The sequence below is a fragment of the Botryllus schlosseri genome, chromosome 7 (assembly GCF_051294905.1).
Source record: "Botryllus schlosseri isolate E-star chromosome 7, Bs_hap1, whole genome shotgun sequence".
NCBI classification, from domain to species: domain Eukaryota; kingdom Metazoa; phylum Chordata; class Ascidiacea; order Stolidobranchia; family Styelidae; genus Botryllus; species Botryllus schlosseri.
The window spans coordinates 7467123-7491686 of NC_137242.1; the positions used below are offsets into that span (position 1 = coordinate 7467123).

General features: G+C 42.0%; 3 protein-coding genes across 3 annotated transcripts in view; all 3 read left to right on the plus strand.

Annotated features, from left to right (window-relative positions):
- Window positions 1–14380: 14380 nt before the first annotated feature.
- Window positions 14381–16112, plus strand: LOC145443462 (uncharacterized). Its single transcript, XM_080321431.1, has 2 exons — window positions 14381–15837; window positions 15980–16112. Exons 1-2 carry the CDS (start codon window positions 14381–14383, stop codon window positions 16110–16112), a joined length of 1590 nt encoding a protein of 529 aa, XP_080177557.1.
- Window positions 16113–23351: 7239 nt separating this feature from the next.
- LOC145442700 (double-headed protease inhibitor, submandibular gland-like) overlaps window positions 23352–24564 on the plus strand; it is a 78747-nt gene continuing 77534 nt past the window's right edge. Inside the window, exon 1 of the mRNA XM_080320685.1 lies at window positions 23352–23374. The gene's annotated coding sequence lies outside the window, so the exon portion shown is untranslated. The remainder of the gene's footprint in view (window positions 23375–24564) is intronic.
- Window positions 23414–24392, plus strand: LOC145442698 (uncharacterized). The gene is made up of 2 exons (XM_080320682.1): window positions 23414–24247; window positions 24305–24392. Exons 1-2 carry the CDS (start codon window positions 23414–23416, stop codon window positions 24314–24316), a joined length of 846 nt encoding a protein of 281 aa, XP_080176808.1. The 3' UTR covers window positions 24317–24392.

Here is a 24564-nt window from a genome sequence, read left to right on the forward strand (position 1 = left end):
GGTGTGCCGTGTTTGTTATATAGATTGCAGTCAGTAGCGAAGTACTTTTACTTAGCATAGTGCTACAGGTAGGTTGTGCGTTTACTCCAGCGGAGTGATTGTTAACCTTTACTAACCAGCGGACACTAACGCTAATCTGCAAGCCTTCACGTAACCCCACATTTTTGCTGAGTGATAGCAACAGCATTACTGCTGCACAAAATAAACTGAGCGTCAAAATGAGCAAAACCATTAAAATATGATTTCCACACAAAACGAAGACATTATAATTACTATTCATTGCAAATCAGCCCTAGTCAATGATTTTTGTGCGTTTATTCCTAATATCACGAAAGAAGCCGCTGGCTTATATCGTCTTCTTAACCAAGTTGCGGTAGTCATTTGTAATTCGGATTGCGAGCAGCTTTCAGCATTCTAAAACAATGAGATCGACGCTACGCAGTTAGTTCATTCTCATTTGAACAAACCTCATTTTGTCGACTGATGCATCTCAATTGGGAGTCGGCGCTGTCAGGGTCTACGTGGCGCTGTTCTCAAAATCGGAGGAAGCTCCGTCAATCATTGAAGCACTCCCAAAGTTCAAACCTTTTTTTATGACAGGAAATTGACCCGACGAGATTGCGTAACGGTTCAGCATAACGCGGTAGCATTGCCCTGTAACCAGAACCGTAACTGCCGCACCCCAAACCCCTCAATTGGGGGGGGGGCGAGCTCGGCAGGTGGCCAAAATGATTTTGTGGATTAACATAAATCATAGAGTATTTTTTTGAAAATTTATGCAACTTTTTCTATAATCTTCGCGCCTTGCGCGATTTAATGTAAAATATATTGACTATGGGGGTACCCTTACCCCAACTTTGATATATATATACAATATACATACATGTTTAATCGTCCAATGTCCATAAGCGCCTAAATGGCTTACCGCCGAATGTTCTTGTCGTGACGATCTGAGCCCCACGAGACAAATGCCATCGCGTAGGAAACATTATTTGCCAGTAAAGAAATACCAATTTGTAATCGTGTACGTCTTTTAGTTTAGTACATTTTGGCGATTTCAAGATCTTTCGACATAACTGATAGGAAGTCACGAAAAAGCATAATGTAACGAAGTCATTATAGCAACGGATATGCCCGATGTTGTTTTATAATTTAGAGGTCCTACCTTTTCAAACACACCTCACTCATCTCTACCGGTAAATCTGATTACGTGAGCAGTGAGCAGAGATAGGATAAAAATTGATAGCAATATATATGCAATTCCAAATCACATTGACCGATTCAATCATAAATTGTAGAAATTTCGCGCGTTCAGGCGAGGCAAGCTCGCTCACTAAACGGACATCAAATGTAGATGATAAGTAGCGGCAAATAGCGTACAGCCCGAGGGGGTCTGAGGCTTCGGTTTATCACCCTATGGGGGGAGGGAAAGACCAAGGTTTTTTGGGTGGCCTGACGAAGTGCTGTTACGGTCCTGCTTACAAATCTATTTCTGCACCTCCTTGTCCAGCGGTATATACATTAGGGCTCTTTAAAAATGACTTTTTTTCTCAAATCGTACTGGCTACTTGATAAATTGTTAGGTTACCTAATTTAAGTCTACACACAAAGTTTGGTTCAATTCAAGCCAGTAACCGCTTTGCTACAGGAGTAGAAAGTTTCTATTTATTATATAAAAATAAATAATAAAAAATTTGAAAATTTTCTGTTTACTCCATGAAAGTGTTAGGCTGTCTATAGAAACGATGTTCACCCAATTTGATTCAATTCCAACTAGTGGAAGCGGAGTTATTGCCGTCGAAAAATTTGGATTTGAATAAAATAGTATTTACGGTGACCGATTCTTTGTTTCTTTATTATAGTTGCGCTCGCCGTAAATACTATTTTATTCAAATCCAAATTTTTCGACGGCAATAACTCTGCTTCCACTGGTTGGAATTGAACCAAATTTGGTGAGGATCGTTTCTATAGACAGCCTAACACTTTCATGGGGTGAACAAAAAATTCTCAAATTTTTTATTATCTATTTTTATATAATAAATAGAAACTTTCTTCTCCTGTAGCAAAGCGGTTACTGGCTGGAATTTAACCAAATTCTGTGTGTAGGCTTGAATTAGGTAACCTAACAATTTTATCAAGTAGCCAGTACGATTTGAGAAAAAAAGTCATTTTTGAAGAGCCTTAATATACATATTATGATGTGCTCATATAGTGTGTGTGAATGTATATCATGAGTCGGGGGGGGGGGTGTAGGCCTACATGCCGCAAAATCTTCAAGGAAAAAACATTACCATCCTGTTCCTTTACCCTCGTAACGACTACAAACCGCTATTAGCCATTTTTTCGCCGAAATTTCCGTGATTACGGCACAAGGCTTACAGCAGTGGTTCTCAACCGGGAGTCGGCGAAGCATTTTCTGGGGGCCCGCGAAGCCTCTAAATTTTCAAAATAGTTGATTACCTTAATTTGTATTTTTTAAACGAGGAAAATCGCGAGGCACTTTCGCTTCATTACTAGTAAATCTCCAGAACTCACATCAACAGAATGGCCGTCTGAGTTGAAATATCCTACTGTCCAGACTCCACCAATAGCCTACTGATTTTCACGATATTTTGTTGGGGATTGTGGAAAAGATAACAAGTTGGATTAGTAAGGTCAATGACGGTGATTTCGAAATGTTTACAAAAATCTATTTTCCCCTGTGATATACATCAGTGGTTCTCAACCGCCGGTCCGCGACTTCTCTGCCGTACTGCAGAGTATATTCAAATTTTATACCTTAGTTTCAAGATGCAAGATTTTGAAGGCTTGTCGATTGGTAAAATTGATAAAACATCAAATTTTGAAGTGATTCAGAACTTCGAGAGGTAACATTAGGCCAGGAAACATGTTCGATTTGACTTCATTTCAAGCCGTCTCTGATGGCGACATGCGAGCGACAAGTACACGAGCTGACTTGCTAATCCACGCAGTTTGTACGATCACTCGTTTTCGATTCATTCTTTTTAGGGATGACCCGGTGTCGCCATTGCTAGGTGATGTTGTGCGGCACATTTTATTCGTAGGACTTCTGGTGTTAGTGGAAAATGAGCAAGGTAGCATAACAATGTGCTTGGCCAGTCTCCGAAACGCATCTTCTCTTGGTATTGTCGAAGAGAGGAATATTTTTCGAAGTGGCGTAGTCTTATGCACGGCTTTCGGCACGAAACGCTGTAATCGAATCTCGGCGTTATCACGTTTATCTGGGCAAGGCAATTTTATCTAGTCTGAGCAGACTCGATAGCGTAAACTTACATCAAGGAAGCCCAGGATGAACATATTTGAGTACGAACGAAACCTTCCAAATGACACTCCTTAGGACAGGGGTGATCATGATCAATTATTTTTCTCCGCGGCCAAATGAAAAGAAGAAAATACGTTGGCGGTCCGAGTCAAAAATGTTGGCTGTATTCTCAAGTGTATGAATTTTATTTCGAAATTGGAAGCAGTGAATTCCCCGGAATAATTGCTCCTCGGTGGATCTGTCGAAATTAGGGAATGAGAAAGTGACTGGTAATTACTAGAGATAAAAGTTATTTGCCGTCATATTTCGAAACAATGTTAGACATGATACATTTTGAACTCTTTTTAAACCCCTATCCGCGTTTTTTATAAAATGTATTTGGGATACTAGAAAGGTTGTTAGCTGCTCGGCACTAACTACTAAAAAGACGGGTTTAGCCAAGCTGATACCGGTAAACAAATATTTAGTTCTTCAAACCTTCTTTATATTTCCACTTTCGGCTTTCTTTTTTTGACATGCCCGTTTATCCCTAATGGGTGATGACACATTAAAGTAATTACGCCACTGATTGACTTGTTTTTATAAATTAGGGATTCGAAAACATATCACGTGACAATTTGAAGCACGTACCGTGTAATGCGCGATGTGAAAATAGCAACAAGGAAGGTTTGGTGACTTCTTGCGACATTAATTGTTACGGCATAATTTGCTACATTGACATTATTTTGAAATCTGGATTACGCACGCGAGGTACTTGGGCTTTGTAATCGTGGCATATTAATGAACAGGCTTGAGAGTAAACGAATTGTCAGCTCAGCCTATGGTTTTAGTTCACGCAACAACATTAAAAAGTAGGTTTTATGTTTTGAATTCCAAGCAGCTTTTCACTGGCCGCTCAGAATAGTTCCACGGACTGCACTTTGGCCAGATATCTCTAGCACCATACTTGCAAATAAACGGTTTTATACATTGAATTTTGGGTAGATTTGAATTTTTGAAGGTCCACCGGTCCGCCAAATATTTTTTGAAATTTTACCGGTCCGCGAGGTGAAAAACGTTGAGAACCACTGATATACATAACCATTTTCCATAATAACTTCAGTCAGTATCAGTTTATCCTATTTTCATCATTTCAAAACATCACAAAACTGCGATACAATGAAAAGACACGAAGGTGTCGAAACGAAATGGAGTAATCTTTGAAATCAGACACCCAAGATGAGCTGCTTGATAAAAATGACCAGGCTTGACGTTAAATGTTCATTAAAAAAATTGTTTATCAATTTGTTGCGATCATAACCAAATGTGTCGTCGGAAGCGTTACGCGTTTTTATTACCTTCACCACCATCTTTGTGGAAATGGATTTTCGGCACTCGTTCATATCAAATCGCCGGTGCGGATTTTCGAGACACGACCACGTATTTCAAGCAATTCAGTTGCAAAATTAAATTAATTAAAAAATTGAAATAAAATTAACAAATTAAGTCAATCCAATTTCTACATAAACAGTATGATGTTATTTCTAAGAAAAGTCATTTTCTTGCTGGTTATCTCTATAGCCCACGGATATCATTTGCGCAAGACAGATGACGATTGCACAATAATTGAGCTTAATTTGAACTAAAACTTTGGGGGGTCCGTGATGGTCCACTAACGCTCATGGCTATGGCGTATCACAACATTGTCACAGACCAACTGATCAGTACGGAAACGCAGACGCTTTATCTGGCATACCTAAGACCTTGATTTTGACGAGCTGGAATGTCGTGACAAAGCCGAGATTGTTACGTTCATGCCACCAATATCAATATGACTTTCGGCGGTTTCACTTTAGCTTGAGACTGTTTGATTTACCACAACCTCTTGTCCTATATACATTTTGAGTCTTTTCTATTGAAGACTTACCAATCGTCGCGGGTGACGGATCGCAATTGACATTGAATGGATTTGTCTATCAGTGGCACGTCTATGCATAAATATTTACTTTTCGATCAAGATAATTGGCGTTATCATTCTCGAGTTACTCGGCACACCACCCAAGAAAGGTTCCTTTCTAGACTGTCATTCGATATGTCAGCAGTAGATCTCATAACATAGTGGATACATGCAGTTATATAACAAGATGGAGATCGTTTTATGAGAGCGCAATTCCAGAGCAACTGAGCATACTATCAACTTAGCATCATGCGATGGAAACTATTTACGAGTATCTGTCCCAACCGCGCAATCAGTAGCATCATTCACATATTCTGTGATACAGATGTTTAGATGCCGCAAATAATATATTAAGATACAATGCAGTAAATGGGTAGCAACTAAGACATACTAATACGTGAATCAAAAGCTTGATTAATATCACTGAACCAATAATAAAATAAATTACAAAGTTTTATTTGAACAGCTTCTCGGAGGTGGGCCTACAGAACTTCAATATACAATTGAATAGTATCTTCATTTTTCATATTGAAATGAACCCGCATATTTTCGACTGACACTCGTCAGGTGTAATCGTCAGCAACTAGTAGAGAATTGAAAAGAACAGCGTATATCAACAATCTTGACACAAAATATCACGTCACCAGCATGAAATATCGAATACGAGAGCGTTCAATGTACTATTTTTAGATGATACACGAACTCTTTTTGTTGACACAGCCTTGGCTGGTGTACTTTGATAATAGTCGACTCCAAGGCACACAAATGAAAGTGTGAACCACCCTTTCCGACTATGCGAAATCTGTCGTCTCGATAATTTTTCGCACATGCGGGATTATCCAACAAGTGTCTGCCAATTGCAGAATTTATGGCCTTTGATTGTTCCGCATCAATCTTGAGCGGATGGGTTAAGGGTGAGCTTTTCACCGAGCACGCTCTAAGGAATCTAGGGACATGCGGATTTATGCGTTCCTGCAAGCGCTGTGCTACCATTGTTGATATACGCCAGGGGCGGGCAACTTCTCCAGTCGGCGGGCCGGATATAGAAAAATTATGTACTTGGCGGGCCGGATTTCTGAATCGATACATTATTCGCCCATTTATCCACGTATACAAAGAATAAACCGTATTTAATGAATGTATTTTAACGACAGCAATGGCACTCCAAAGCCATTTCTCGCCTATAATTACGAAGACAATGTGGATTTGAGAATAGCATTGTCATACTGGCGCCGCCATGTCTGCTTCCAACTGATCAATGAACACACGGTGCAATCCTTAATTAGGATTTCAAGGCGTTCGATAAGCCCGGTACCGCAAATTTACCAAGATATCAATTTATTAGGGTTGAGTAGGTGACGAGATAGCGTCGTTGTTCAACTGTGTGGCCTAATTAATCTCGATATTGAATTCATACGGCCCGCGCCCTCCACGAAATTTGAAAAGTGGCCCGCGACCCGTTTTCAGTTGGCGACCCTGACATTAGCGGTGTCTAACGAAGGCCTAGAAGTGTGCCGTGCTACAAGTCGGCGGTTACGGGTTCAAAAATAAGATATATCAGCCTGGGGTAAATGGTCTTTGTAGTCGACAAACACCATGATTAGGCTACCACAAACGACATTAGGGTTGAGTACATCGTAAATGCCAATAATGCAAGTCTTCTCGCTTCGAAGAACTTACGCCTAAGCTCTACTCTCGCAGGCTGTAGATACACGAATATAATAACATACAGGCACTAAAATTTGACGTAATAAGCAAGAAGTGGGGAATCGCGGCAGATTGGGGCAGCGGGCCACATTATCATGTAAGACGGAAAACTGTCCGCGGGCCGGACAAAATCCCTTCGCGGGCCGTGTGTTGCCCGCCCCTGATATACGCTGTTCTTTTCAATTCTCTACTAGTTGCTGACGATTACCCCTGACGAGTGTCAGCCGAAAATATTCGCGTTCATTTCAATATGAATATACTATTCAAAAGTTCTATTTGCAATATAGATATATCAACAAATCTTATGAACTATTTTCTCGATATTTTTCTAGCTATGATGGGTTGCATTTAAAAGGAATGGCATTTCAAAACAATGTTTAAAAAATGCCGTCAAAAACATGTTGTATAATTGTGTAAATCCTAGGGATGGTGTGAACGTGAGATTCACGTTCGCGTTCTGTGTGTGAACCTCGGAAACTTAAAGGTTCACGTTCACAAACGAACCTCCGTAGGTTCTGTACTGTGAACCTTTTTCGTATATTAGCCTACAGTTTGCTCAAACTACCCAGCTTTCAGTTTGTGAATATTTAGTGCCTCTCTGTTGTGAGCTTGACCCGTAATGACACCACATCAAGAGCGAAATACAATACATGTAGTCAGCGAATGATGCTCATGCAACCAATCAATAAAATTGATATCGTTGTCTGATGTGAAAAATCTGGCAGGTGTTGGAGGTCAATCTTGACTTTATATGGTAATTGTATCATAAAAACAAAATCCTTGCTATCGGGGTGTTGGCTATTACTGTATAACTTGTTAATTAGGTAATATCGGTAGTGTTATGTTCGTGTATTTACGTTGGTATCGTTTCACTCTATTTTGTATAGGACTAGTAATTAGCGCCAATCATTATTTCCTCGTGTGCCTTGCGTTGTATTTATACCCTGTGTTCTGTTGTCTCGTGGTCTTTTCATTTAACTGCACTCTGGGTTGTGTCGCCTGCATTAAAGTTATTCTGCTGATAATATACTGATTCTGTATTGCAACCTCGTCGCATTGAGTTATTGTTCAAACAAGATCAAGACCATAACAATTGGTGTCAGAAGTCGGATTCATAGTTATTTCTGCGACGAACATATATCATGGAATCGGGTATTTTGAAGCTTCTGGAGAAGCAGCAGGAAATGATGGCGGAACAACGCGCACTGCATAAAGAAGAGCTGGAGCAGCAAAATGCTCGTCACAGAGAAGAGATGAAACAACAAGCGAAGCAGCAAGAGATTATGGCGCAACAACAAGCGAAGCAGCAAGAGATGATGGTGCAACAACAAGCAAAGCATGACGAAGCAATGGCAAAAGTCATGACAGAGATGGCGCAATTGACGCAGAGGTTGAATCCCGGTGCATCAACATCTGAAGCTACCGCTCCCAAGTTTGATTCATTTGTAAAATCAAAGGAGAAATGGGACCAATATCTGCAACGATTCAACCATCACCTAGCAATTTACGGCATTTCCAACATGGAGAAGAAAAGAGCGTGTCTACTCTCATGGGTCGGACCTGAAACGTACTCGCTCCTACGTAATTTGTTTGGTGCTGCTGATGTCAGTGCGCAATCCTTCGACGCATTGACTGAGAAGTTGTCTACACACTTCAAAGACTCCATTCATGTGCAAGCTGCCAGGTACGAATTTTACAACTGTAAAATGCAACCGGGACAATCGTACGCCGATATGGATCGCTACTCTACGCGGAATCTCCAAAGATTGCAACTTCATATGCTCAAGAGATGGCTGTGATCAGAGCTACGTTGATGAGCTAATGCGCGATCTCATCAAAGAAACGCCGCACGCGGATGTGAGACGGCATTGTCTAACACAAACCAATCCATCCCTTGACGACGTTCTCAAAGTAGCTGCAACATACGTGAGAACGCTGGAAACCGATAGGGTTATCCAGGGCGAGAGTAACGGTAAAGATACTTCCATCGTCAACAAAATGACTGAAAGCTATCAGAAGGGGAAAAAACCTTCCAAATCCAATCAAGGCAACTTCCCGGAAAGACTGAAATCCTGCAGCCGCTGTTTCATCGATCACCAGAGAAAAGACTGTCAATATCGACATTCATTATGTCAGAAATGTGGTCGTAAAGGTCATATCAAACCTGTGTGCATGTCTACCAAACCTAGTATCCCGCAACAGGTCACATCCGTCAATTTCTGCTCAGTGCCGCTCCTCCCTCAACATCGATCAACTATATCGACGCGTAGGAAACCAGCTCTGGATCAACTCCAGCATCAACGGCATTCCGTTGCCGACACAGTGGGACACTGGTGCACCCTCCGCCATGGTGGGATTGACTGGGTACAAAACTTTAGGCTCTCCGAAACTCTCAGCATACCATTGCTCTTTCGTAGCGTACGGCGACAAGCCTTTGAAAGTGAAAGGTATTTGCACTGTAACTGTGCAGGTGGGTTCTGAAGTTCGAGTTGGCTTAAAATTGGTGGTTCTCGACGAACACCGTGGGCAAAACATTTTTGGTCTCGATTGGAGCGATGCTTTCTCCATGACCGCTAAGGGAACGTCTGCTTTGGATGCAATTTCCTCGCAGATGGTCAAATCGCAATCATGTAACACTATTGACATTTGTGATTCTAACGACAAATTGGTATCTTTTCAGTCCAAATTTCCCTCCGTTTTCTCTAATGTATTAGGACGATGCACCAAGACAAAGGTGACGATTCACTTGAAACCTAATGCCAAGCCCGTATTTAACAAGCCACGTCCTTTGCCTTTCGCACGGCAAATCGCTGTTCAAACCGAATTGGATAGATTAGTCAATCAAGGTATTCTCGAACCAATCAGTTATAGTGATTGGGCAGCACCAATTGTTGCCGTCACTAAATCAAATGGATCGGTACGCATTTGTGGTGACTTCAGAGCATTGAATCAACAAATTCAGATAGATCAACATCCCCTGCACTCCTTAGATGAAATCCTTCACAAGTTACAGGGTGGTTGTATCTTCACGAAAATTGATCTTGCCGATGCTTCTTTTCAGCTAGAATTAGATGATGATGCGAAGTTGTGTGTGATCAACACGCAATTCGGGCTATTCCGCTATCGACGCATGTGTTTCGGAGTCGCATCTAGTCCCGCAAATTTTCAACGCTGTATTGATGCCATGATCGCCGGCTTACCCGGTGTTGCTAGTTTTATCGATGACATAATCGTTACTGGCATTGATGAACGCGACCATTTTCGCAACTTATCGCTACTCTTTGAGCGCCTCACCGAATACGGTTTCACCGTCAACTTCGCTAAATGTGAATTTTTCAAAAGTAGTATCGAGTACCTTGGTCACATAATCGACAAGGACGGCAAACGCCCGTCTCACAAATCCGTTGAAGCAATCAAACAGTTGCCTAAACCTCAGGATGTTCGCCAGCTACAGGCATTCCTGGGCAAAGTCAATTATTACCGCGCGTTTATTCCTAATTTCACGAATAAAGCCGCTGCCTTGTACCGTCTTCTGCAAAAAGACGCGGAATTCATTTGGAATACGGACTGTGACGCAGCTTTTCGCATTCTCAAAAACGACGTAATCGACGCTACGCAGTTAGCTCATTATGATGTAAACAAGCAGCTCATTTTGTCTACTGATGCTTCTCAATTCGGAATCGGCGCTGTCCTCTCAATCGAGCACAATGGCGAAGAGAGACCGATCGCGCACGCATCGAAAACCCTTTCAGATTCGCAAAAATCCTACTCCCAAATCGAGAAGGAAGCTCTGTCAATCATTTACGGAGTCACTAAATTTCGTCAATTCTTGTATGGTAGAAAATTTACGCTCGTAACGGACCACAAACCGCTTTTAGCTATTTTCTCGCCAGACAAGAAAATTCCCGTGATTACAGCGCAACGTTTACAGCGATGGGCACTAACGCTCATGGCTTACCAATACGATATTCGCTATAAACCGACTAATGAGCACGGAAACGCCGGCGGTTTATCTCGCCTACCAAAGGGTCCAGACCCTGAGTTTGACGAACTGGAAATTCGTGAAAACGCGGAGATCGTTCACGCTATTAACACTTTGACTGCCAACAATCCTAAATATAGGATTTTACTCAGTCCCATAAAGTGCCAGCAATCCTATATTTAGGATATTATTGAAATGAGTACAGTAAAGTCCGGAATTGGTTCTATCCCCGGATTACGGCTGTATCCGAGGCTACTGAATAGGCTTGTTGTCATAAACCACCATTTTCGGTGCCGAAAGTATTTTTTAAAAATCACATTTGCATACAATAGGTCAACCTTTTTTTGGTTTGGCCACTAGGTGGCTTTTCATAAAATGAGCAGCAAAAAAATTGAATTATTTTTATAATTCCTTGATGTTGAAAAAAAATTTTTTTTCATAAGTTGCGCAAGGTTTTCACTTATCAGCACGCCCGATTCCAGCCAAATATCCAGCTATGCGAAAATTCATTGTTTGCTGGCGTTTACTGGCAATTTCCATAATAGGCCTTGGCAGCTAAAGTGTTAATGTGGCATTCGATGGCTTACCGTTAACTCGCAATGAAATTCGCGACGCGGCGCTGAAGGACAAAACCATGAAAATAGTAAAATTATCTGTCACTCATGGTAATTGGAATCCAAAGATGCACATTGATGATTTTTCTTGGTTTTCGACTCGCAAACATTCGCTTTCTCTGCACGAAGACAGTCATGCTCAATATTGATGGTTTTCAGCGCGTAGTAATTCCGCAGTCACTTCGCTCGCGAGTGTTATCATTGTTGCACGAAGGACATTGGGGTATCGCGAAAATGAAGCAGATTGCTCGACGTTACATCGCATGGCCTTCCATTAATCGCGACATTGAAAATCTCGTTAAGAGTTGCGACGCTTGCCGTAAGGTAATGAAAGCGCCTGATCGTCAGTATCGCGAGTGGCCTAAAACTTCTGAAAGCTTTGAACGAATTCACCTGGATTTTGCAGCTCCAATAAACAATAAAATGTTTCTTGTCATCGTCGATGCGCATTCGAAATATCCTTTCGTTAAAGTAATGAATGCCGGATCTACCACAACCTTGTGTGTAGTCAACGCTTTGCGGGAAGTCTTTTCTATTGAAGGCTTGCCCGTAACAATTGTCACGGATGGCGGGTCGCAATTCACATCGAATGAATTCGATACGTTTTGCTCTAATTTGGCAATCAGCCATATCGTATCACCGTCTTTTCACCCTGCCTCGAACGGGGAAGCGGAGCGTTTCGTCCAGACTTTGAAAGCTGGATTAATAAGAAATTGCGACGGGGGAAAAGATCTCAACTTCGCGCTCCAAACACTTCTCGCTACTTGCCGATGTGCACCGCACCCGGGCATAGACTGGAAAACGCCTGCTGAGATTTTACATGGTCGGCAGCCGCGCAATTTGTTAAGTTTGTGCTCGCCCTTCGACAAATCTAAACCCGTTACGCGTGGACAATCAGTCACTCATTTCGAGATTGGTTCCTCGGTTTACGCTCGAAGTTACCGAAGCGGACCAAAGTGGGTTGCTGGCGTAGTGACGGAAATACTGGGGCGTGTTGTGTACATTATAAAAACGGATCATGGGTATTGGAGGAGGCACAAAAACCAACTCCAACCACGCTTGATTTCAGCTGGCAATGATACAGCCACACAGGAAGTTGCTCAGCCTCAACACTCCCAAGCTGAGCAATAGGGCTGTTCAAAAATATATTTTTTTTCCTGATTCCAGCCATTCACTGATTAAATTGTCAGGTTGCCACAACAAAGGCTGCACACCAAATTTGGTTCAATTCTAACAAGTATAGGGCTCCGCGGATCCAATTAAAAATTTTAATTTATACAGGAAAATTGAAAATTAAATTTTTTCAAATTTTTCTCTCAACCCAATGAAAATGTTGAGATGTCTTCAAAGACCATGCAAATGAAATTTGAGTCAATTCCAACCAGTAGAAACGGAGTTATTCGAGTTTTTCGTTGATAATTCTCGGATTATCCCCCAATCAAGGATAATTGGAGAATTATCAACGAAAAACTCCAATAACTCCACTTCTACTAGTCCGAATTGAGTCAAATTTTTTTTGCATCGTCTCTGAAGACAGCTCAACAATTTCATGGGGTTGACAGAAAAATTTGAAAAATTTTTTTTTTCAATTTTCCTGTATAAATTAAAAATTTTAATTGGATCCGCGGAGCCCTATACTTGTTAGAATTGAACCAAATTTGGTGTGCAGCCTTTGTTGTGGCAACCTGACAATTTAAGCACTGAATGGCTGGAATCCGGAAAAAAAGCTATTTTTGAACAGCCCTACTGAGCAACCATTGGTCAGTAATAGGGCAGAACGTCCTGCAGCTAGTCCTGCTCGTACGTCGGGTAGACGTTACCCCGTTAGAAATACAAAACAAACAGATTTCTATCGGCCGACGTGAATCTCCCTGTACCCTATCGGCCGACGTGAATCTCCCTGTACCCTTTAACTTACAGGGGAGGACTGTTATGTTCGTGTATTTACGTTGGTATCGTTTCACTCTATTTTGTATAGGACTAGTAATTAGCGCCAATCATTATTTCCTCGTGTGCCTTGCGTTGTATTTATACCCTGTGTTCTGTTGTCTCGTGGTCTTTTCATTTAACTGCACTCTGGGTCGTGTCGCCTGCATTAAAGTTATTCTGCTGATAATATACTGATTCTGTATTGCAACCTCGTCGCATTGAGTTATTGTTCAAACAAGATCAAGAACATAACAGGTAGCAAGTATAGAAACCCGTTTTACACCCTGCTCAATATCAACGTCGCAATACTCAGAAGTCGAATACATTGTCCGGTCGGGCCTAGACAGTTGGAGTAAACTTGTATTCCCTTGCAAGTCCTCGTCGAAAATGTTGGCAAACCGACGGAAGATATTGATTTTATGGGATTGTCCTGTCATTTCATTGTCCTAGTTGATACATTTGGCGACGTTTAAAACGTCAATATCTTCTTCGGAATTGTGACATTATGTGGCCATAGAGTTGCCGCTAGGTATCGTGTACAATAATATAGGCTATAACTTCACTGAAATTTAGGGTTGGAATTAGCAATATGACGTCACACGAACCTGAACCCTTCAGAGGTCCACACAATCCCTAGTAAATACTCTTGAAAAAACATGTAGTATGATCCTATATGTGGTGATTGTTGTGATTGTATAAGTGCTGATTACTGTAATTAGTTTACTTTGCTCTGTTCATTCCTTTCGTACCTCAGTTGCTTATATCTGTGTTGTCGAGTGCATGTCCTAGTTCCGTGAAGTTGATTGTAGCTGAATTTCAGTTAATAAAAACCTAGAAAGCTGTCAAGCAGTTTCGTCTTCGTCTAGCTACGCTTTCCTCGAAAGGTCACCACAATTTTATTAACTGCTATTGACACAATCGACTCTGGAATGACTTTCTCTCAAGAGAAGTATATCCGCGTGCCGGTTCTAGATTTATTACCGAGCTCTCAAGACTCTTCGAAAGTATTCAACCACCGGGACAAAATGTTGTCGAGCTTCATATCGGCTGCAGAGTCTTCTTTGCCATCGACCAGCAGCACGGACACTGGACAAGACTCTAGCAGTGGCCGTCCCGGGGCAGTTCTCGATAAGTTGGCTATTTTGATTGGTTATGTATCGCCAAGCGTGTACGCTTTGATCGAAGATCATGGCACGTTCGAATCTGCCATGGCACACCTAACCAAGTTATATCGGAAGAAAAAGAACATCATATATGCTCGACATTTACTCGCAACTGCTAAGCAAGACTCTGGTGAGACCGTCGCTGATTTCTCACAAAAGTTGATCGCTCTTTCTCGTGATTGCAATTTTGAAGCTGTTAATGCAGAAGTGCATAAAATGGAGGCCGTGCGAGATGCCCTAATTACTGGCTTGCGGTCCTCTGGCATTAGATTGCGTCTTCTCGAACATGATGAGTTAACACTCGAAAAAGCCATGCAGATAGCAGACTCTCTTGAACGGGCGCAAGCGTTTTCCTCGACCTATGAAATATCGCCTCCTACCGCTAACATGGTTCCGGGAAATCAGGAAATGCAGAAGACTTCACATACACCTGATCAATCGCCTGTGTTGTCCTGCAGCCCTGAATTGGCTGCATTACAGAAGTCTCCCGAAAAAAAGAAGTGCTTATTTTGCGGCGGTTTCCATACGATGCTTCGCAAGTTTTGTCCAGCCCGAAACAGCGAATGTTCGAGATGTGGCCGACGGGGTCACTTTGCCAAAGTCTGCAAATTCAATTTGGCTTCGCTAGCCGGTGTACCCGGTTCTTTAAGGCGTTCGACGTTGGAAGTTTTTGTTGCTGAGAGATTGGTCAAAGTACTTGTAGATTCGGGGGCATACGAATGCTACATTAGCTCATCATTCGCCAAAATTCTCAATCTCGCTCTTACTCCTCGGGATTACACTATTACCCTGGCATCAAAGTCATCTTCTGCTCGAGTTATTGGTCACGCATACGCGACACTTCGTATTGAAGATAAAGATTACGGCGCAACTCAATTTTGCGTCGTTGATGAACTGTGCGCCGACGTAATTATCGGTTTGGAATTCCTCAAACAGCATAAGAGAGTTATATTTGAATTCGGTGGGCCTAAGGGAGATCTCGTAATTGGACGCAAGCATTGTGCCGTAGCTGCCGCTAGAGTGAGTGATCCGCCTGAAATATTCAAGTTTGTCGACCCAGCTGTAAAGCCTGTAGCTGTGAAGTCGAGAAAGTACAGCTCAGAGGATCGATCTTTTGTACGGAGCGAGGTGTCAAAGCTCCTGGATGAAGGCGTTATAGAGAAGTCGGTATCTCCCTGGCGAGCTCAAGTTTTGGTAACCAAGGACCCTCGACATAAGAAAAGGTTAGTGATTGATTACTCGCGGACGATAAATCGATACACCCCTTTGGATGCTTATCCGCTACCAAAAATTGATGACATTGTCAATGAAGTTGCTAAAGGTGTTGTTTATAGCACGATCGATCTCAAGTCTGCCTATCACCAGGTGTCTCTCTCTGCGGCCGACCGACCCTTCACAGCTTTTGAAGCTGATGGTTGTCTGTATCAATTTCGTCGCCTACCCTTCGGCATCACCAATGGGGTCGCTGCGTTTCAACGGTTCATTGATAAATTTATAGCGGACAACCACTTGAAAGGCACAATAGCTTACTTGGATAATGTAACCATATACGGAAGGAATCAGAAGGAGCACAATGAGAGGCTCTCTTCGTTCATGTCAGCCGCTGATTCAACAGGTCTGACTCTAAATAAAAATAAATGTGCGTTTGGGGTTTCGAAGCTCTCACTGCTCGGCCATCTGATATCCCACAATGATATTCGACCCGATCCGGATCATTTGCGACCCTTAACGCAAATGCCGGCTCCAAGCGATACTCGTAGTCTGAAGCGCTGTTTGGGCATGTTTTCGTACTATTCAAAATGGATTCCGTCTTTTTCCGACAAAGTGAAGCCCCTATGTGAAAATGTCGCGTTCCCCTTGCTTGAAAAACAGAGAAACGCGTTTGAAACGTTAAAACAGAATCTACTTCGCGCCTGTTTGAGCTGCATCTATGATGACGAACCGTTTCAAGTTGAATGCGATGCTTCCGAAGTTGCGATCGCCTCTATTTTAAGCCAAAAGGGCAGGCCTGTTGCGTTCATGTCTCGAACGCTATCAAAATGCGAAATGAAATACCCCGCTGTAGAAAAGGAAGCTTTGGCCATTGTCGAGTCTCTTCGAAAATGGGATTATCTCTTGAACCGAAATGAATTTAAATTGATAACGGACCAAAAGGCATTATCTTTCATATTTAGAAAAGACCATCCGAGTAAGATTAAAAATGCCAAGCTCACTCTGTGGAAACTCGAGTTAAGTCCGCTAAAGTATCAAATAATTCACCGCCCTGGATCCGAGAATATCGGACCTGATACTCTGTCTCGGGTTTGTTGTTCGTCCCCAGGCCAGCCACACATGAGCCTTCAAGAGATCCATGAAGCGCTGAGTCACCCTGGGATTCGACGACTTGATCACTTTGTCCGATCCAAGAATCCACCTTTTTCTATGGAGGACGTTAAAAGAACTTGTGCTAATTGTCAAATATGTGCTAAATTGAAACCTCGGTTCTTCATGTCTAATGAAACGAACAAGTTGATAAAAGCTACTCGACCATGGGAACGTATTAGCATCGATTTCAAAGGTCCCGTTGATGGACCCAGAAAGTTTGTACTTGTTATTATTGACGAGTACAGTCGCTTCCCATTTGCTTATCCTTGTCGCGACATGACGTCGTCAACGGTCGTCAATTGTCTCTCATCCTTGTTTTCGCTTGTCGGTGTACCGGAATATGTACACAGTGACAGGGGTGCCTCATTTCTATCTAAGGAAATCACCGATTTCTTGACACGCAAGCGTATTGCCACCAGCAAGTCGACTCCTTATCACCCCACGGGCAATTCGCAATGCGAGAGGCTTAATCAGACTTTGTGGAAATCCGTCAAGTTGCTTTTGGAAAGTCGGAGATTGCCGGAGAGACATTGGGAATCGGTTTTGCCGGATGCTCTGCATTCCATCCGGTCGCTCTTATGCACGGCAACTAATTGTTCTCCTCATGACAGGTTCTTCAAGTTTGAAAGGAGATCCAAGTTGGGCGACTCCATCCCCGACTGGCTTCTTCGTGGCGGCACCGTACTTCTACGAAATTTTGTGCGGAACAAAGGCGACCCCCTCGTTAATGAGGTAGAACTATTGGATGCCAACCCTAAATACGCCTTAATACGTTACAGAAACGGCGTAGAATCAACGGTTTCCGTTAAAGATCTCGCACCCTACCCTGTTTCTACAAAGTCTTCTGAGGCGCTTGAAAGAAAGGAAAAAGAGTTTTCCTCTGTCTGCGATACAACGGAGCCGTCATAAGATGAACTTACCACCTCGTCCAGCAGCGAAAAAGATGGCGTTGCTTGTAAAACATTTTCTTCGCGTCGCGACGAAGTAGTGGAGCCCAGTAGCAGCGCAGATGTCGAGGAACCTCCACTGCGCCGATCCACGCGCATAAGGCGCGCTCCCGAACGTTACGGGCAAGGGACCTCGTAAAAGCTAGTCTCTATTTTTCTTGGTGGGGGTGAATGTGGTGATTGTTGTGATTGTATAAGTGCTGATTACTGTAATTAGTTTACTTTGCTCTGTTCATTCCTCTCGTACCTCAGTTGCTTATATCTGTGTTGTCGAGTGCATGTCCTAGTTCCGTGAAGTTGATTGTAGCTGAATTTCAGTTAATAAAAACCTAGAAAGCTGTCAAGCAGTTTCGTCTTCGTCTAGCTACGCTTTCCTCGAAAGGTCACCACACTATACTAGGAGTTCTCAACGATTTTTGGCTGTGGCCAATTTCCGGTTTGAAAATGTCCTGTGGACCACCTCATATGTTAGAGCCATAGTCATGTTCTATATGTGGCAATCGCCGCCGCTGATATGGCTATTTCTATGAAATATGCGCATTTTTCTCTTACTATTCATATTTAAATTTAGACCTGTTGCAACAAGAAATCGCGCGACGAATATTTTCAAGTTAAATAAATCTCCAACAAACATACAATGAAATAAAATAATGTTTGGCAACTTCGAGGTCCCCCAATTGGGTGTTAGGGGTGCGACAGTTACGACCCTGCAAGATCGTATAACTCTTGTCTACAATCTGTACTTCTGCTGTTCCACTCACGTCGCGAAACGCAATGCTGATCCAATCTCCGCATCCGCCGTTTCCCCTCCCCTTTTCGACTTGTACATGGTGACTCTATACGTGCCACTAAGTCTCAACCAGACATGGGGTGATTACTTCATGAATGTAATCGATTGCGATTACGATTACTTCAGAATCACGCGATTACGATTACAGCAAAATAAAGAAGTACCGTAGTCGATTACGATTACGATTACATTGGAAAAGTAATCACGATTACTCACGATTACATTTGTTTTGCTTCATAGGAGTATAATATTAAAGGATATATTGGAAGACAATACAAGGATTGCGATGACAGGGTTTAATGAAGAAAATAGAATACACTAGGCCCGATTTTGACATAAATCTCCTGACTGGACATCTTCCGTTGAACACGGTATCTAAACCACCTTGGCGTGTACGACATTTTTCCTTCATAACATCGGCTGACAACTATATAAAGTTCGATCTCTGCGTGACTGCTGGAGCGTGCTGCAACTATGGAAATTTCAATTCATTACAGCTCCATTACGGTGGCGTTCTGAAGAAAACGGCCGCTGCCAAAATTTTTCTTTCGTTTTGCCCTTCAATCTGAGACCACATCATTTTTAGAGTGCAGTGCCCCTTTAAGACAGATACTGCGAGCTGCTGATACGAGCAACGGCTAAGCACTAGGGTTGTTCAGATTTGGGCAATTTTTTGGAAACTTGTTTTGCGTAATTCCAAATGATAGTGTAGTGCATAAAAACACCTCTAAAACCGATTTTGGTCATTTTCATCGCGGTCTTCCCTGCGCGCAAAGCCCCCAAAGACCCACGGGTCAATTCTCCTTACTTCTGACGATCCACCAGAGTGTTTACGTCATATCTTTATCTGTAGTGTTGACCGTGTCACTGGTTTCGAGCTTTTGTGAAGTTATCAGTTCAAGACGGCTATGTAAGGATGGGAAATATATCTGTATTAAGAACTGTGCTGAAATGCAGTCCTATAAATGCCAGATGAATCTTCGTTATACCATGCAGAACCGGTATATCGTGTTCATGGGAAACATGTATTGGTAGCACGATTGTTATGAATCGTACACCGAAGAAGCACCATCGTGTTGTGATTGTGAGTCGAGCTCGAGAACAGATTCACAGACATTTCCAGCTGGTGTTAAGCTGGTAAATGTTACTGGAAGGCATGTAATATGTTATGTCAGTAATCTTTGCCTCAATTTTAGTGTTACTGTAAAATACTGAGTTATCCAATTTGCTGGTAGGCTAGAATTTGGTTGAAGAAGAATGTCTGAAACAAAGCGGAGAAAGGTTGTGTCGGACCCACCAAGAACAAGATCGAAGTCTGGTCATTATTTGGTCGGATATTCATCTGAGTGTATTATTCACTCCAAGTTACCCACTCTACGCCAAGTTCTACAGTATTTGCTGTAGGCTATCTGAAAGAGGAATGCCCTAAAACGACCAAAACTCAGGATTGACCGATAATGAAGCAACTATGTTGATTAGTGCCTTCATACAGGCATGCGGTGGGGACTTAAATGACTTTGTGCTATCCAGGTCAACTATAAAGAGACGTAGAGAAGCTAATCGTCTTGAGATTTCGCATGAAATATACGAGTCATTTCAACAAGACCTACCGAATCATGCTGCTATACACTGGGATAGAAAGTTGACAGGTATGGAACAAAGTATGAAGCATTGCTGTTATTTTTTCTTCTCATCCTTTGCATACCAATGGAAAATTACTTGGAATTCAAAAGATTGAAAATGCCACAGGAGAGGTCCAAGCTAAAACTGCATTTGATTTGATAACGACTTGGAGTTTGCAGAATTCCATTGCCACGTTGGTATTTGACACGACATCAAGGAATAGTGGATGGAAAAAAGGAGCTGCAAAGTTACTGGAAGACCGCCTAGGTAAATAAATGTTGTATCATGCTTGTCGCCATCATGTATTGGAGTTAGTGGTAAAGAGTGTCTGGACAATCATTTTTGGACCTGAAACCACAGGTCCTGAAAATACATTATTCAACAATTTCAAAAAAACAACTACCGATAAAGATGTTGCTGAATCTGCTCTCGATAGGTTGAAGAAGCATCCATGGTACATTGTGGAAGAAACTTTGGTTTATGCCTTGTTCTCAGAAAAAGAAAGTTGCGATACCAGAAAAAGCATTGCAAGCCGCCTACTGAAAGTTGAAAAACCGCAATCTTATCGACACGGGCCACGCATTCTCTCATCAGAAGGGACTATAAAGGATAACACCACTTTGGCTGATTTAGTGGGCCCTCAGTCATGGCATTTGTTCAACGAATTTGAGTGTTCTGGATAATGGTTGAATCAGCCTGTGGAACAATGGCCTAAGTATGAAACATACAATGATATGAGCCATTTTGTAAGTAATGTCAAAGTCGTTAATGACGCTGCTGAACGAGGAGTTAAACTCAATACCGACTTTGCTTCGATCATCACAGATGATGAGCGCCAAAAGAAAAGTATGCTGCAAGTTGTTGAGCTACACCGTCAGAAGTATCACAACTTCAATAAATCCACACTGAAATCCTATGAGCCTGCCTGAGACTAGAGCCTGTTGTTATCCACTTTTTGTTTTTATGCTTACCTAATTCTCAACATGTTCTTCAATGATAATACCTGTCTTTTCATCTTTCACAATTGTCTCAAGTCACGTAAATGGTCGGCCACTATGTCCGGATTTGTGTTTTGCCTTATTCTGCTTTTCAAGTTTGATAATGCAAATTTCCTTAATATAAATTCATCAAGTTTCAGAAACATAGTCTGTGCCAGATTTCTTATGTTAACTCAGTTGTAAGCACATACCATAGTGGGTGACGACAATGACTAATATATATTGAGATTGTTTCTGTTTCCGTAAGAACACCGGGGACGTTTTCAGACAGAATGCATTGGTAGTTGAGGATCAGGACCCCCATTTAGACTTACCTGTCATGATCATTTGAGAAGAAGCCTAGTGTCGTGAGCTTTTGACATTTGCATTCTGGCCGTATTCGCAACTGTGACAACGTCTTGGACAGGACAGGTCTGAGTTTTTGTGTTCGGAGGTGGTGGGGGAGGGGGAGTGTCAACTTTCTTTCAGACGTATTGGATACTGCAAACCTGATGCGGATTAGGTGAATTGAAGCTACTATAAAGGTGAAATTACATTCATATACAATATGTCTTTGATTAACATTTACAGAGTTGAAACCGGCTGGAAATGCCTGTATTCGTTCATTTCATACATAGGCCTACCACCCGGCTACCTATACCAAATACGGGAAGGTGAAACACATTTGGCATGTACAGGAATGTAGGTATGTTCAATTGTCAAAAAGATAATTCAACCTGATATTTCCCAGCTCTACTCGGCCGTTTTCTACCGCAAACTTCACAAAAGCTACAAACCAGCAATGGTGAATCGTCGCTAGTAAGGAGAATTGACCCGTGGGTCTTTGGGGGCTTTGCGCCAGTGGCGGCTCGTCCTATAGGGCAACTGGGGCATTGCCCCACCTAAAATTCTGTTCAATAACAATTTAACCATTTATAGACGCACAGCGCTCAATATATATCGAGATCACAGCGAAACCCGCGTTCTTCTTGTGCTTTCGCTTGCAAATGCCCATACATAGCGAAGTCTCCGCGAAAATCGAATTCTCTTCTTTGTTTTCGCTTTGTGAATGCCTAGCCGGGGCTTGCCCCGGTAGCGCTCATAACAAGCTTTCACTATCTATTCTCTCAAAGCTGCGCACAATTAAGAAACGTTGCTTTACTCTCTCCTATTCGTAAAATGGCCGAGCAACCGGGGCAAATATGCTTGCTCGCCCCTAAGGTGTGATGTAACAATCGTATCTATATCTGAACTCGGATACCGTGATATGCGTTGAGTCGACCGTTGCTGGTACAGGTCGATTTTGATGGTGTTTCACACCATGATAATTCTTGAAACTTGGTATGTCATGTCGTGATGGTGGTATTTAACACTGTCCTAAGTTTCAGGGTTTCTACTCAAAGTTTAGGGTAGTAATTCCGTTTCCAAAGTCGAGTGTGTGCTGATCGGTCATGTATCGCAAACATATTTCACGCAAAGCCGGTATTGGTCTCCATTGATTTTAACGATGCTCCTTAGCTAGATCCGTCATGAACTTTTACATGGTATGTCTTGATTTTAGTATCGAACGCTGTGCCAAGTCTCAAGGTTGACACTCAATGATTAGGGCAGCAATTTCGTTATTAAGTTCGAGTATGGTAGAGATGTGCGCTGATCTGACACTTAGCCTACCTAACGCATTGCGGATTTCACGCAAAAGCCGGTGTATCTGTGTTCCATACTGAGATAGGTGATGAGATGATGATATCATGAAACAGTTTACTAACATCCTCGGTTTGCATTCAAATACTTAGTTTTATTTTATATTCTCCAATGTCAATTTCACCGTGGAATGGTGGCCTTCGGGCCATTTGCTCACAATTACAACCCCTGTCAAGCGCGATAGCTGTTTCGTTTTCGATGGCGGCTAACAGCTGATCGCTTGATCAGCCGATTCCTCAGTAAATATTACGCAAAATTCGGCGTTGATCTGTTCGTATTAATTTTGACAGTGTACCATACCGAAAACGGTCATGAGGCTATTGGAGTATTTGGAGTATTGGAGTATTTGGTTGTATTAAGAATTAACTAAAACACTACTAGTCTTACGTTAAATACTATGACGAAGTCCTGTGACAAGCCCACTGGGTCTTCTGCTGGACATGGAAGCAAACAAAAGTCTGCCAACAATTCTGGTGTGACTACCGGTACCCTACACCAGAGCGTACTGCAGCAAATTCGTACGGAACTTCCAACTATTATCAAGAACTGTCTTGAAGAAGTTTGCAAAGAAGGAAACTTCAATTTATCCAATCCTGATCTACAAAAATCTCTTTTGGAAGTCAATTCATCCATCAAAGACCTAAAATTAGAGCTGGACGAAATAAAAAGAAGTCAGAACTTTATTACCGATAAATTTGATGAATTCGAAAAGCGAATTGAAACCAACTCAATAACATTGAAAGATAACAAAAAGCTCATCAAAGAGCATGAAGAAATGATACAAAGTCAATCTGCAGTAATTGAAAAACTAGCCAATAAAATGGAAGAAATGGATCGTCAATGCAGAATGGATATCCTGGAATTTCATGGGATTGCAGCAACTCAAAAAGAGGATACTAACTCCTTGATTAATGAAGTTGTATCCAAATTGAATATTACCTTGAGTGAAACCGACATTTCGTACTCACACCGAAAATTTCATGCTGATGAGACTTCATCCAAGCCTCCACCAATAATAGTCAAGTTTTCCTCCAGAAAAATCCGAAACAATGTTTATTCAAGCCGCCATAACCTAAAAAATTCGACCGACACACCAAGGATTCCTGACATGGACAAAGTCTTCATTATTGAAAACCTGACTGAAAAGAACCGCAAACTCTTCTTCGATGCCAGGAAATTGAAAAGGGATCATGGCTACTCATACCTCTGGACAAAGTTTGGCAGAGTTCTGGTGAGAAAGAATGATGATGCATCGATTCTTCAAATATGCAATGAAAGTGACTTACAGAAGATCAAGTGACTTCAGTACAGATGTCCATTATATCAAGAAATAACTCTCAAAGATGTCCTCTACATCATCACGACATGATACGGTAATTGCTACTCCTCATGATAATCAAATGTTAGACATTTCCAAATTTAACTTCAGCAATGTATATGAGTGTTACTCCTCCGACATTGATGACATTGCACATAAACTGGATGACATAGGGCACCGTGAAAAAGTTACTCTAATGCACCTCAATCTTAGATCTCTAGCTAGTCATA